The sequence below is a fragment of the Zootoca vivipara genome, chromosome Z1 (assembly GCF_965207765.1).
Source record: "Zootoca vivipara chromosome Z1, rZooViv2.hap1.1, whole genome shotgun sequence".
Classification (NCBI taxonomy): Eukaryota; Metazoa; Chordata; class Lepidosauria; order Squamata; family Lacertidae; genus Zootoca; species Zootoca vivipara.
Window position 1 is genome coordinate 70,632,312 of NC_142583.1, and position 14,521 is coordinate 70,646,832.

Below are 14,521 nucleotides of genomic sequence, written 5' to 3' on the forward strand. Positions count from 1 at the left end.
GGATGAGCAACACAGAATGGCCTCGGCAGCACCTGACGGACCTCTGCTGGAAAGAGGATGTGAGTTAGCATGGACCTTTGTCCTGGTCCTGCCAGGGCCCTCTTCTGATCCTACAAAAGCCTTCCCCAACCTGGTGCCCTCCAGATGTTTCGACCTGCAGCCGCAGCTGGCAACGCCTCCCCCATATACCGCCCTCCCAAATCATTGGCTTTGCTATTTGTTTTAGATTGCAAGTTTCTAGCTCTCATGAGGTGTCATCCAGAAGACAAATAGGATTGATGGAATTATGGATCGCTTTTCTCCCGTTCCAGTAAAAGGAGCTACGTTGGTTTGAACGTGGAGAGTAGTGATTCAACTCGGTTTATGCCTGGTGGGCAAAGCTAGATTTGGAAACAGGGTGGCAAAGATGTTCTAAACCCTCAAGGGGCAAGGGAATGTGCAAAGTTTAAAAATGCCTGAATTCTCCTCTGCCAAACCTCTTTAGGTTCATTCTGGGATTTCTTAGGCTCTGCCGTAGGTTTTTCCATAATGAAAACTGGGAGAAGGGCAGGGGGAGAATAATAAAATCATAGCATTGTAGAGTTGGAAAGGGACACAGCTAATTTTTATCTCTTAGGATAAATAACAGCTAGGCACCCATCACATTCCAGAAAAATAATCTGCAAATCAATTCAACAACTGCCAACGGAAATATGAGTTTATATTGGTTGCAGCCACCTGCTTTTTAAACCTTCTCCCCTTTCCCCATATTTCTCCAGCCAGAAGACACCACTTCATCCGGGTGATGATAACCACCAGATTCTTTTGTAATACTTGCCCCCCTTTCTAAAATACTTAAATTCTAGTAATTTTCCAAAATTTGATAGCAGACTCAGAAGTCTGAGTTCCTATTTTGGGATTTCAGTGCTCTCCCCAGATTTTCTTTCCACCACTTTGGCGACCAAGTGCTAAGAAAATGCTGAGCCCTCCGTCTCTGGTTTGCAGCCAGGAAAATTTGCAGCATGTCAGGTGAATATTTGATGTGTCTGAACAAACGAAACCAGGAGCTCTGAGTCAGTGGGCTCCATCAGTTACCTTCTGCCTTAATGTGAAAAGCATCGATCACCGCAAAGGACTTGAAATGTTTGCAGTGTCCTCAGAAGGGCAAGCTGAAGCAAGTGGCCAAATGGTCACCTGAAACATCTAGGCTAGGGGTCCCCAAACTAAGACCCGGGGGCCGGATGTGGCCCAACTGCTTTCTAAATCCGGCCCACGGACGGTCCGGGAATCAACATGTTTTTACATGAGTAGAATGTGTCCTTTTATTTAAAATGCATCTCTGGGGTATTTGTGGGGCCTGCCTGGTGTTTTTACATGAGTAGAATGTGTCCTTTTATTTAAAATGCATCTCTGGGTTATTTGTGGGGCATAGGAATTCGTTAATATTTTTCCCCAAAATATAGTCCGGTCCCCCACAAGGTCTGAGGGACAGTGGACCGGCCCCCTGCTGAAAAAGTTTGCTGACCCCTGATCTAGGCCAAGCATGTTCAACTCCCAAGAGACTGCGATCTACTCCCAGTATAAAAAAACTGGCAGTGATCTACCCATTGTCATTGGAGGGACGAGGAACGAGCGTGGGGTGGGTGAATTGCCCAGAGTTGTTGAGCTTTTTGGGGGAGGATTGCACAGTTTTTAAGCTCTCCCCCCCCCCCCCGGTAACTTTTTGTACACGATAAGGATCCCGCAATCTACCAGGATCGGCTGGGGATCTACCAGTAGATCGCGATCTGCTGGTTGGACATCCCTGAACTAGGCTGTTTCTGGGGTGTGTGAACCGAGGAAACGCTAACCTTTATTATTTACTTGTTTTATTTATTCATCGGATTTATATACGGCCCTTCATCAAAATATCTCGGGGCGGTTCACGGGATAAAAACACGAGATAAGCAGCGAAGAACCGCTTGCCGACGTTGCAAAGGAGGGCTTGCAAGCACTGCTCTGCAGTGCTGCAGAACTAGGCTGGGGGATCCCTTTCCACTCGAGGGCCACATGCCATTCTGGAGGGCCGCATACCAGAGGCAGGTGGGACCAGAGGGGCAAGAATGAGTGATGCAACAATTGCGAATTTTGTGTTTGTGCAGTAGGCTGGCTTCTGGGCCTGAGGTTCCTCGACCCAGCTGCAGAATATCTTTAGGATGTGTGTCTCAGACTGCAAGGGGCAGAAAGATACTTTGGGCTGAACCAGTCTATAGAAATGCAGTACCAGTTCAGAGAACCAGGCAGGGCAGACTTTGGTTTTTCAGACTTCAGTGGTGCCCTTTGTGAGGCCAGAATTGGGTGCCCCCTGCCTCTTTGCCTTTTGTCCTGCTCTAAAGGTAAAGGTAAAGGGACCCCTGACCATTAGGTCCAGTCGTGACCGACTCTGGGGTTGCGTGCTCATCTCGCATTATTGGCCGAGGGAGCCGGCATATAGCTTCCAGGTCATGTGGCCAGCATGACAAAGCCGCTTCTGGCAAACCAGAGCAGCACATGGAAACGCCGTTTACCTTCCCGCTGTAGCGGTTCCTATTTATCTACTTGCATTTTGACGTGCTTTCGAACTGCTAGGTTGGCAGGAGCTGGGACCAAGCAACGGGAGCTCACCCCGTCACAGGGATTCGAACCGCCGACCTTCTGATCAGCAAGCCCTAGGCTCAGTGATTTAACCACAGCGCCACCTGGGTCACTACATTATATTCACTACATTATAGTTGTGACGGTCTGCGGCACCCCTAGGCTTGGTGCCCAGTGCGGCATAACCAGTTGCCCCTGCCCCTAAATCCATCTCTGGGCCGGGAATCAAGGAACCAGCTGGTGGCCAATATACAAGATGATACCTCGTCATGTTTTGTAGGTGGATGGGATGGTAATGTACTGGAATGAGCTCCCTCTGTCCCTTCCCCCAAGCTGATCATCCCTGCATTTTCTAGCTTTTCCAAATTTGTGTGCTCATGTGCACCACCAAACAAGTTTGTTGGGTATGCCGGAATTCTGATGCACACGTGAAGAGGAAAGCATTCCCTTCCGTAAGAACAAACGCCTGCATGTTCAGCCCTGGAGAGCTGTGGAATGTAGGTATGAGGTCAATTTCTGTGTTGTTGTTTTTTAAAAAATAATCTGTGCACAAGAAGAGGGAGGCCACATTTCAATACAAGGTTCAGGGCCTTTAAGTCCCTTGATCAGAATGCTCTCCATGGGGGCTAACCTCTGTCTTGAATTGGGGTCAAAATATTGTGTCGGAATCTAACTATGGTTGACTCACATGAGCCGTGACCACGAATGGTAGATGTAATGCATTGCTAGGCAAGTTGGAATGGCGGAAAGAGTAATACCTGCCCCCATAGACCCAGTTGACACTCCCAGGACCATCGCTTGCTACAAATGCTCCCTTGAACCAGTGGGTCAGCCATTGCTGACCAGAACCCGCCACAGATGGAATATCCATTACATCCACTCACAACCCAAAACAGTCCTTTTCCGAGAAGATAATTCAAACGTTTGGCTGAGTGGTCAATTCGTGCATCTGGACATCGGTCCTGGAGGTGACATTCTGTCTCTGATCCCAGTGGTTTCTGTTTACCGGCAGCAAATGTTTGGATGTGCAAGATGTGTTGTTTGGGGATCTCAAAATACCAGACGGTTGAAATGTTTGAGATGAACATTTTTAAAGACTTCTGTCCTGCAATCTCTTTCCTGGACCAAATTACAGAGGTGGGTTTCCTGCGGTAAATACCAAACTCTCCTTTGAAGATCACTGAGGAGAGTAAGGGAGAGTCTCTCAAATACAGTGAATCAGAAGCATTTCAGTGAATCAGGAGCATGAATCGGGCTTCAATACAAGAGTCTAGAAGGGCCACCCAGGCTGAAGAAACACACACCTGTTGCATGGGAGGATTCCAGGTACATCTACAATTGCTCTCTTGTAGAGTACCAGATGAGGTGTGGTTTTATCCTTGGAGGTGCTGTGCTGGAACCAAGTCAATGCCTTGCTGGTAAGAATGGGTGGTTCAGAAGTTCAGTCCCGCTGGTCCTGTCTAAACTCTCCTCATGAAGCTCCAAACAAGCATGGATTTTCAAACCAAAGCCCTCTGCTCAACAGATATAGACCCCATTTCCCACCCAAAAACTGTGGCCAAGGAGAGAGTTAAGATACCCAGACTTGTCTGTCTCATTCTGAGTCTGGAGACCCAGGTCTCAAGGACAAAGCGCTCAGTTCTTCCCTCCCCCTCCCCTTCTAAAAAAAAACCAAAATGGAGATTGATTGAGTGGTGTCGCTACCTCAAGATGGGAGTATTGGCATGATGAAGCAGTTCAGTTCTTTGACTCAACACATGGAGAAGTCGGGGCCATAGCCTACTTCAACCCATTCTTGGGAGGTTTTCCAAGATGGCAGCAAAATCCTACTGTGCTGGGGTTGTTCCTAAGACTGTTTCGGCCTACCAAAGCAGGCAACTTTGACTGACCTGCTAAATATTGGGGGGGGGGGGGCAAAATAAGCTAATGTGAATTAGTCCTTGCTGTGTGAATTAGTCCTTAGGACGGGCCCCACGATGGATCAGGCGGTTCCTTGCAGGGACTGATTTCTGGGTCCTTCCACAGATGAACACATTATGGCTCCCCAGGAAGGTGTCGACAAACAAGCTGATGAGATGAGTATCTTTCCTTTCCTCCTGATAACCTTGAAGAGGGAGGGAGCCAGGAGCTGGCGAGGCCTTTTGCCCCAGCTCCCCGATTCGAAAACAGACAAACGGAGAGCAGTCCGGTCACGGCGCTTGAGTGTGGGCGTGCTCCAATTCACATGGACGCCAGGAGGAATGTACTGGTAGAAGCGGAACACCACATCACCAACCAGCCGTTAATGGCCAGTGACAGCGCTGAGCTGGAGCCGTCAGAAGCTAGGTGGGTGGCATCTTGTAGAAGCTTCTCCTCTGCAGATACCTGGAAAGAGAAAACCAGTAAAGGCAGGGAGTTAACACCTGGCTGATTAATAATAATAATAATAATAATAATAATAATAATAATATAATTTATTTATACCCCGCCCATCTGGCCGGGTTCCCCCAGCCACTCTGGGCGGCTTCCAACAAAACATCAAAATACAAAAATCCATCAAACATTAAAAGCTTCCCTAAACAGGGCTGCCTTAAGATGCCTTCTAAAGGTCTGGTAATTGTTGTTTTCTTTGACCTCTGGTGGGAGGGCATTCCACAGGGTGGGTGCCACCACAGAGAAGGCCCTCTGCCTGGTTCCCTGTAACTTAGTTTCTCGTAGCGAGGGAACCGCCAGAAGGCCCTCGGCACTAGACCTCAGTGTCTGGGCAGAATGATGGGGGAGGAGACGCTCCTTCAGGTATACTGGACCGAGGCCATTTAGGGCTTTAAAGGTCAGCACCAACACTTTGAATTGTGCTCGGAAACGTACTGGGAGCCAATGTAGGTCTTTCAGGACCGGTGTTATGTGGTCTCGGCGGCCGCTCCCAGTCACCAGTCTAGCTGCCGCATTCTGGGTTAGTTGTAGTTTCCGGGTCACCGGAAGGTAGCCCCATGTAGAGCGCATTGCAGTAGTCCAAGCGAGAGATAACTAGAGCATGCACCACTCTGGCGAGACAGTCCGCGGGCAGGTAGGGTCTCAGCCTGCGTACCAGATGGAGCTGATAAACGGCTGCCCTGGAAACAGAATTGACCTGTGCCTCCATGGACAGCTGTGTCCAGAATGACTCCCAAGCTGCGCACCTGGTCCTTCAGGGGCACAGTTACCGCATTCAGGACCAGGGAGTCCTCCACACCTGCCCGCCTCCTGTCCCCCACAAACAGTACTTCTGTCTTGTCGGGATTCAATCTCAATCTGTTAGCCGCCATCCATCCTCCAACCGCCTCCAGGTACTCACGCAGGACCTTGTTTTGTTAGTCTGCGGCTCCACCTGCGCTATAGCAAGGCCTCCCCCAAAGAATCATGGGAACCATAGTTTGTTAAGGGTGCTGCTGGGCTTGTTAGGAGGCCTCTATCCCCATAATAGAGCTACAGTTCCCTGGGAAGAGAGATTGACTGCTAAACCGCTCCAGGAACTGTACCCAAGGGAAGGGAACAGGGGACTGTGGTTTGATACGGAATCGTAGAATCAAGGAACTGTAGAGCTGGAAGGGACTCCAAGGGCCATCTAGTCCAGCCCCCTGCAATGCAGGAATAAATGTGTGGTGCATTGATTGTATAGTGTGGATCTGAAACCCCCCCCGTAGTGCATGGTGCCCACTGGTTGTGTGAAATTCCTGGAGGCAACAGCAGGTGGCGACAGAGCCAATGGAGGGCAGTTCGTTCCTTTGCTCCTCCATGTTGTGTTTGGGAGGAAGCTGGTGGCCAGCGCCACCTGTTAGCTAGCTGTGAGAAAGCAGGCAGGCAGGTGGGAGATAGATGAAGGCAGGCAGGGTGCCCCATTTGCCCAGATGAACCAGCCTCCTCTGTCTTCACCCACTTCTGGGATGTGGCCCCTAGAAAAGCTTGACAGGAAGGGAATGCGGCCCTCAAAGTCTATCAAAGGTTTTGTGTCTCTCCCTTACAACAAAGAGAAAGATTCAGGTAGGTAGCCGTGTTGGTCTGACACTGTCGAAATATATAAAATAAAAATAAAAAATTTGTCCAGTAGCACCTTAGAGACCAACTAAGTTTGTTCTTGGTATAAGCCAGGGGTCAGGAACCTTTTTCAGCCGTGGGCTGGTCTACCGTCCCTCAGACCATGTGGTGGGCCAGACTATATTTTTTTAGGGGGGGGGGAATGAACAAATTCCTATGCCCCACAAATAACTCAGAGATGCATTTTAAATAAAAACACACATTCTTCTCATGTAAAAACATGCTGATTCCCAGACCATCCGTGGGCCGGATTGAGAAGGCGATTGGGCCTTGGGTTGCCTACCCCTGGTATAAGCTTTCGTGTGCATACACACTTCTTCAGATACCTGCATGCACACAAAAGCTTCTACCAAGAACAAACGTAGTTGGTCTCTAAGGTGCTACTGGACGATTTTTTATTTTATTTTATATATTTCAACAACAAGAAAGCATCTAAAGTATTTCTAAAGAACAACAAAGCAATAACGTGAGCAGCACAAAAGATGGATATTTACCTCCCCCCAGTCTTACAACCAAACATAGGAGCCAACTCCCAAGGCCAAGGTCCCTTCAGCCCCCCAATAAAATACTTGAAGGGGACCCCCCCCAAGTTAATAGGCACTGCCATTATGGCACTGTCTTGTGATCAATTATGTGGGGCATGGCAGCACCTGGAGATGACAGAGATAAGCCAAAGCGAGTGTGTGCCTGGCGGTTCACCTGCAGCCTCTTAGTGGCTGCTGTCAGAGCCCCAAAATAGGTACCAGGATCCGTCTGAGGCAAGGTGATCAAACAAGCCGTCTGCTATATTAAGCCGCGGCTCACAGCCGCGGCCATTATGAATAGGTGAGTCTCGACTCTCGATAGCCCATGTTCAGATCTGAACACTTTGCAGCTAGCGAGGTCTTAGATCTGAGTTACACAAACACTTTGTGCTAAGCATATCACACACACACACACACACACACACACACACACACACACACACACCTTACGCCGGTGGGTACCAGGCTTACATCTTCGTTCTGGTTATCCAAAGAATTGTCAGCAACAAGGGAAAACTGCAGCAGCTATGGATTTAGCTGCATTTCTGCTCTCTTGCCTGTGCTTCTCTCCTCGAGGGAAATGCCATAGCTCAGGGGTAGAGCCTCTGCTCTGAGTGCAGAAGGTCCCAGGGTCAGCCCCCGACTGCATCTTCAGGAAGGCCTGGGAGAGGCATGCCTCCAAACTCTTGTATACCTGAAGGAGCGTCTCCACCTCCATCATTCTGCCCGGACACTGAGGTCCAGCACCGAGGGCCTTCTGGCGGTTCCCTCGTTGCGAGAAGCCAAGTTGCAGGGAACTAGGCTGAGGGCCTTCTTGGTAGTGGCGCCCGCCCTGTGGAACGCCCTCCCACCAGATGTCAAAGAGAAAAACAACTATCAGACTTTTAGAAGACATCTGAAGGCAGCCCTGTTTAGGGAGGCTTTTAATGTTTAATCCATTATTGTATTTTATTTTTCTGTTGTAAGCCGCCCAGAGTGGCTGGGGAAACCCAGCCAGATGGGCGGGGTATAAATAATAAATTATTATTATTATTATTATTGGGACCCAGGTGGCGCTGTGGTTAAACCACTGAGCCTAGGGCTTGCTGATCAGAAGGTCGGCGGTTCGAATCCCTGTGACGGGGTGAGCTCCCGTTGCTTGGTCCCAGCTCCTGCCAACCTAGCAGTTCGAAAGCACGTCAAAATGCAAATGCAAGTAGATAAATAGGAACCGCTACAGCGGGAAGGTAAACGGCGTTTCCATGTGCTGCTCTGGTTTGCCAGAAGTGGCTTTGTCATGCTGGCCACATGACCTGGAAGCTATACGCCGGCTCCCTCAGCCAATAATGCGAGATGAGCGCGCAACCCCAGAGTCGGTCACGACTGGACCTAATGGTCAGGGGTCCCTTTACCTTTACTACTACTATTATTATTATTATTATTATTATTATTATTATTATTACCTTTTCTGCTTCCTCCGCCTCCGCCTCCCCCCAAGTCTGCTCCTTCTGGCCACTCATTGTCATCCTACCACCAAGCCCTGAGCTATGAGCCTTCTTCCCCTGGGGGGTTCCCCAGCTTTTGCCTCCCACCCTTCTTCTGCATCCTGCCGGTCCATGACATTTGGATTCAAACCTCACCTATCAATAGACATATTTCATCCGTAGATGAAAGTCTATTTGCGGGTGTGGTTTTGATCCAAACTGTGCCTGCAAATAACCAACGCGAGGTTCAGTGTCGGTGCCTTTTTGAAGCCATCACCTGACATCTCTCACCCCCCCCAAGACAGTGACACAGTTAAGGTAGCCCCTGAGCAAGGTCAGTTGGTACCCGGCATGGGAAATTTCTTGTCACCCCCCCCCCACATTCCCTCCCCTCACATTGATTTTTTTTTTTTGCCTGCAACAATGGTTTGACTTTATTGCATTTGTTGGAGAGCCAAAGTTGGTGAGCTTTTTGGGGGGAGATCACATGCCTTGTGACAAGGAACCTGCCAGCCGCCATACAGCTGAACTGGTGGACAGACCATTAGGGCAGCGAGAAGCCTGTGTGCACCAAAGCAACACCTAGTTTGTCTCTCTGGGTGGTGTGCAGAACCATTGCTTTCCACATTAAAGGTAAAGGGACCCCTGACCATTAGGTCCAGTCGCAGACGACTCTGGGGTTGCGACGCTCATCTCGCTTTACTGGCCGAGGGAGCCAGCCGACAGCTTCCGGGTCATGTGGCCAGCATGACTGGCAAACCAGAGTAGCGCACAGAAATGCCGTTTACCTTCCCGCCAGAGAGGTTCCTATTTATCTACTTACACTTGGATGTGCTTTTGAACTGCTAGGTGGGCAGGAGCAGGGGCCGAGCAACGGGAGCTCACCCCGTCGCCGGGATTCGAACCGCCTGACCTTCTGATAAGCAAGCCCTAGGCTCAGTGGTTTAACCCACAGCGCCACCCGCATCCCCCGCCTTCCACATTGGGCAGAGCCAAATACTGGACGTGTGGGATGCACACAGTCTGCTTGTGGAAATCTGTTGACTTTCCTGCTTTGTGGCACAAATTTGGGGGCACGCAGAAATGAGTTTGATTCAATGGGGAAAAATCTCCCTCCCTTCCCAGTTTCAGGAGAGACGGCTCCTCAGACAGAGATGCAGCTTCACAAGTAGGGATGTTAGATGCCGTTTCTTTGAAACCTCCCGCTCCTGCTGTCTAATCGGCTTAGCTCTTCTCTTATCCCACAGCTGCTGGGTGCCAGGAGGAGTTAGAGATGGCAAAGGTAGTTCAGCTCCGAGCATGGAAGAAACGGCGGCAGCAGCCAAAGAAAGAATTCCCAGCAAGGCAATCTTATTGGATCTGGTGCTGCTGTTGCTGTTGCTGGGGCATGCATGACTTTCAAATCAAAGGGGGAAAACAAAAAACTTCTTAGAAGCAGGTGGATCTATCAATTTCAGTTCTTCCCCATTTCCAATCGTAGGTTCAGCTCTCCCCATTTTCACATCAGATTGTGATTGTTTAAAAATATATACAGTGGTACCTCTACTTACGAATAACTCTACTTACAAATGTTTCTACTTACAAATGGAGCTCCGTCCGCCATCTTGGATGCGGTTTAGATAGGATTTTTTCTACTTACGAATTTTTAGATAGGGTTGCTTCTACTTACGAATTTTTTCTCTCAATGCATTCCTATGGGATTCGACTTACACATTTTTTCGACTTACTAATGTGCGTTCGGAACACATTAAATTCATAAGTAGAGGTACCACTGTATATAGAAGGTCCTCGTCAAAACTGATCAGCATCTTATTGCAAATTTTTCCTACCGTAATGCTCACATTTTCATATGCATTCTTTTCCTTAAACGCACAATTTTGCAAAGGGATTTCCTCCAACTGCAATGCAAGCAATTTTCACTAATGCATACATTAAATGCACTTCCCCCCAATATATGCAAGTTACTTGGCTGGAGAAGTAGCCCGGCAAAATTCAGGGACATGCAGATTTCAAAGAAATTGTGCTTTGGCTCTTAGTGCAAATTAGTGAGGTTCGCCTTTAAATGAGAACTGGTTCGAATTCCTCCTGATTACAACTTCATGGAATAAAAATGAATCAAAGCTGGAAGCAGTTTCTTGGCAACAGACTCTGAGCTCACTCATCCTGTGTTTGCTTCTTGAGTGCAAAGTAGGGGCAGCATTTCTGCCAAAGAAGCAGCGGGTGTGTGCCGGTGTGCTTAACCCTCTCCCTTCCCTATGCTCTCCCGCTGAATCCTCTCCCTCCACTGGGTTTCACACCACTTGACTGGGAAACCTGACTTTAGAAGAAGGGGGAAATAGTTGAGGTAAGGAGAGTCACTGAGGACAACTGGGGGGTGAGGTAGGGTTAAGCACCCATCCCACCCGCCCCACTTCTGCCCCGCAAATGCTCCTCCCCTCCCCAAATACGCATCTCAGAATATCTAGTGCAACCCTTTTAGGGTCCATGTACATAATGAAATATCGCTGGTGAAAGTTAGGGCAGCTCATGCCACTTGCTTGTCCTGGGATAGCTCAGTTGTTGGAACATGAGGCTCTTAATCTCGGGGTCGTGGGTTCAAGACCCATGCTGGGCAAAAGATTCCTGCATTGCAGGGGGTTGAGCTAGATTACTGTCGTGGCCTCTTCCAACTCCGCAATTCCACGATTCTATACGTATTGCAATGTTTGTGTGCTTGCTTCTAGAACGAGATCTGCTCTGGAAGATTGGGGGAATCTCCGGAACAGATTTGGAGGAGACCTCTCGCCCGTTCACGGCGAGAGGGAGGGCAAGTTCCTTTGAGGAGCTGGTGGTCATTGTGCTAGCTGTTCTCCTGCACTGGATACCACCTAGGTCTCTTTCTGAATGACACAACTGGTTGTCAGAACTTCTGGAAAGGCGCTGCAAAGGCTGCAAGCAGCCTCTGGGTGGGAGCGAGGCTGGTTGATGGTCCAAGGAGGGTGTCCCTTGGTCTGTGTCTGCTCAAATTTCCTCTGTGTAAGGTAGGATGGTGATGAAAAGGTCTTTCATGGCTACCATGCTTGTCCCCTGGGCTGCGCCCTCTGCCTACCTTGGTGGGCTGTAGCTGTTCGAAGATGTTCTCTCTGAGGGTGGCTGCTGCCTTGTTGGCGTTCCTCTCCTGCTTGCGCATCTGCGTCGTGGGAGGGGTGGAGGAGCCCAGGGCGGTGCTCAGGTACGTTCCGTTGCCAAAGGCCTGGATGGCATTCTCTGAAAGAGGAAAGCAGGATCGTTTCCCTCGTTTCCACACAGGAAGCTGCCTCATACTTTGAATGTAATGATAGTTATCTCCCGCTTGGACTACTGCAATGCGCTCTACGTGGGGCTCCCTTTGAAGGTGACCCGGAAACTGCAACTAATCCAGAATGTGGCAGCTAGACTGGTGACTGGGAGTGGCTGCCGAGACCACATAACACCGGTCTTGAAAGACCTACATTGGCTCCCAGTACGTTTCTGAGCACAGTTCAAAGTGTTGGTGCTGACCTTTAAAGCCCTAAACAGTCTTGGCCCAGTATACCTGAAGGAGCGTTTCCACCCCCATTGTTCAGCCTGGAAACTGATGCATAGCTGCCAAGTCTCCCATATTCCCCGGGAAACCCCCGTTTTTCCAGCCGTTACCAGCTGGAAAAACAGATTTGTTTTTTCCCGGTTTACTTACCGGCCGGGGGAGGCTTTTTCTGCTCATGTCTGGAGTCTCTGGACATGTGCAGAAGCAATTTCTGGCGCGACGGCCATTTTGGAACTGGGCGGCGCATGCTCAGAAGCGACTTTCGATGCTGCTCTGCCCAGTTCCAAAATGGCGGCAGCGCTACTTCCAGTCTGCCGATCCCTTATTTTTCCGGCAGGAGCTTGGCAGGTATGCACTGATGTCCAGCTCCGAGGGCCTTCTGGTGGTTCCCTCACTGCGAGAAGTGAGGTTACAGGGAACCAGAGCCTTCTGGGTAGTGGCGCCTGCCCTGTGGAAGGCCCTCCCATCAGATGTCAAGGAGATAAATGACTACCTGACCTTTAGAAGACATATGAAGGCAGCCTTGTTTAGGGAAGTTTTTAATGATTGATGTTTTGTCATGTTTTTAATATTCTGTTGGGAGCCGCCCAGAGTGGCTGGGGAAACCCAGCCAGATGGGCGGGGTATAAATTAAAAAATTATTATTATATGGGGTTTATAAAATTATGCATGGCACAGGGGAAGTGGAGAGAGAGAGAGAGAGAGAGAGAGAGAGAGAGAGAGAGAGAGAGAGAGAGAGAGAGAGAGAGAGAGAGAGAGAGAGAGAGAGAGAGAAGTTTCCCCTCCATCTCTCCAAACTCTAAAGCTTGTGGGCGGCCAATGAAGCACAATGAAGAGCTTAAAATCTCCTTTGGAAACAGGTCTGATTGCGGCTACCCCACAAGTAAAGAACTTTTAAGCTTGCCGCCTTGCTTGCTGAGCAAGGCCCAGTTTGTATTTGGGCTCTGGGAACATGTGGGGATTCTCTCTCATATCCTTACCCACTAGATGTGGTCTCCCTGTAATATGCATTCTTCTCTAAAGTCCTAAAACTCTCCAAGTGCACTCCTTTGTAATGTGAATAATTTAACTGCCTTATGGAGACGGAGGGAGGTGATTTATGTATCCTGGTCCTTTTTTCATTTAAAGATCTCCACTCCCTCTGCCCCCTTGCTGCGTGCCGAGGGCCAGAGATATTAATCTGATATGTGTGGTTTCTAGGCTCCAGTTTCAGAAATGCTTCTGGAGCAACCCGTCTCCTCATTTACAGGTGATGTCGTGGGATATGCTTGTAAGACAGGACTTCTCGTGGCCAGGAACGCTCCCTTGTGTTCTCCCATCCCCATTTTCACCTGATTTCACACTGCAATTTACTCTGCAACAGCCTGTCTTCCTGTGATTTAAAAGCCAAAAGGGTGTTTGTGTTCTTTTGGTGAAAGGTATGCTAGAAAACAGCCTAATTGTCCAAGGATCACTTATCGATGTTTCGAAATATACTGCAGCAGTGTGAAACGGCAGGCTGTGCCCGGCATGGTGCCTGAGAGTTAATGCACATAAATTTGCATGCATTTGCACCAGAGACATGATGCAGCTGCTCCCTAATCCGGGAATTTAACTTGTTGAGACTTTGGAGAGTTTTCGAGCAGCAGGCAAGGCAAGGACACCGGACAGCTCAGGCTATAGATTCTACAAGAGCAGCACTTAAATGTTGTTTCAGCGCCAGTCAGCCTCCGACTGAGCCTTAAATAGGAGCTGCTGGTCAACCTTGGTTAAAAGCCTCAACTTTAGCAGGAGGAGCATCTAAATTTAAAGGGCCCCAGCTTATTTTAGCAGTCATTGACTCTGGCATAGCAGGGCAGACTGTGGTTCCTCTATCATGGTTTGTAAGCCCGAGGGGAATATGGACTCTGAGCATATTCAGGGCGGTCCTGGCACAAACAGAGTCTTCTTGTGAAACTACTCCTGGTGTAGATATGCACAACTGGGGATGGGTCTGTCAGGTTTCGGGGAATCGGCTTCCTCCCCCATGGCGGTAAACAAAAGATCAAATGAAAGGAATCTCTTACCACTTAGAATCTTTCACAGTGCGAGAACAAAGAACACGTCTACTAGAAATGGTGGCTCTCCTCCCTAAGGGTCACTCCTCCCTCCCTATTAATCTATGTCTCGTAATCTGAGTTTGTAGTCTCTGTGCTTTCTGTTCTGACGCTTTCTGAGCTCTCCATGTCCTTGGAGAAGGGGGGTGAACCTGTTGACCCCCTCTCTCCCAGTGTTTCCTCTTCTTCTAGCTGTTCCCCAAAGAGTATTTCCCAGCTTCTGCCTTCTGAACTATGTCCCTCTGCAAACCACTCTTCCAAATCTATACT

At 49.1% G+C, this 14,521-nt stretch overlaps 1 protein-coding gene across 1 annotated transcript in view; it reads right to left on the reverse strand.

The window, feature by feature from the left end:
- Positions 1-4,297: 4,297 nt before the first annotated feature.
- Positions 4,298-14,521, reverse strand: part of GFRA4 (GDNF family receptor alpha 4) — a 190,105-nt gene continuing 179,881 nt past the window's right edge. The window contains exons 9-10 of the mRNA XM_088657127.1: positions 11,721-11,878; positions 4,298-4,956 (exon numbers count right to left, since the gene is read on the reverse strand). Coding sequence (XP_088513253.1) covers positions 4,813-4,956; positions 11,721-11,878 — 302 coding nt within the window. The 3' untranslated portion in view covers positions 4,298-4,812. The remainder of the gene's footprint in view (positions 4,957-11,720; positions 11,879-14,521) is intronic.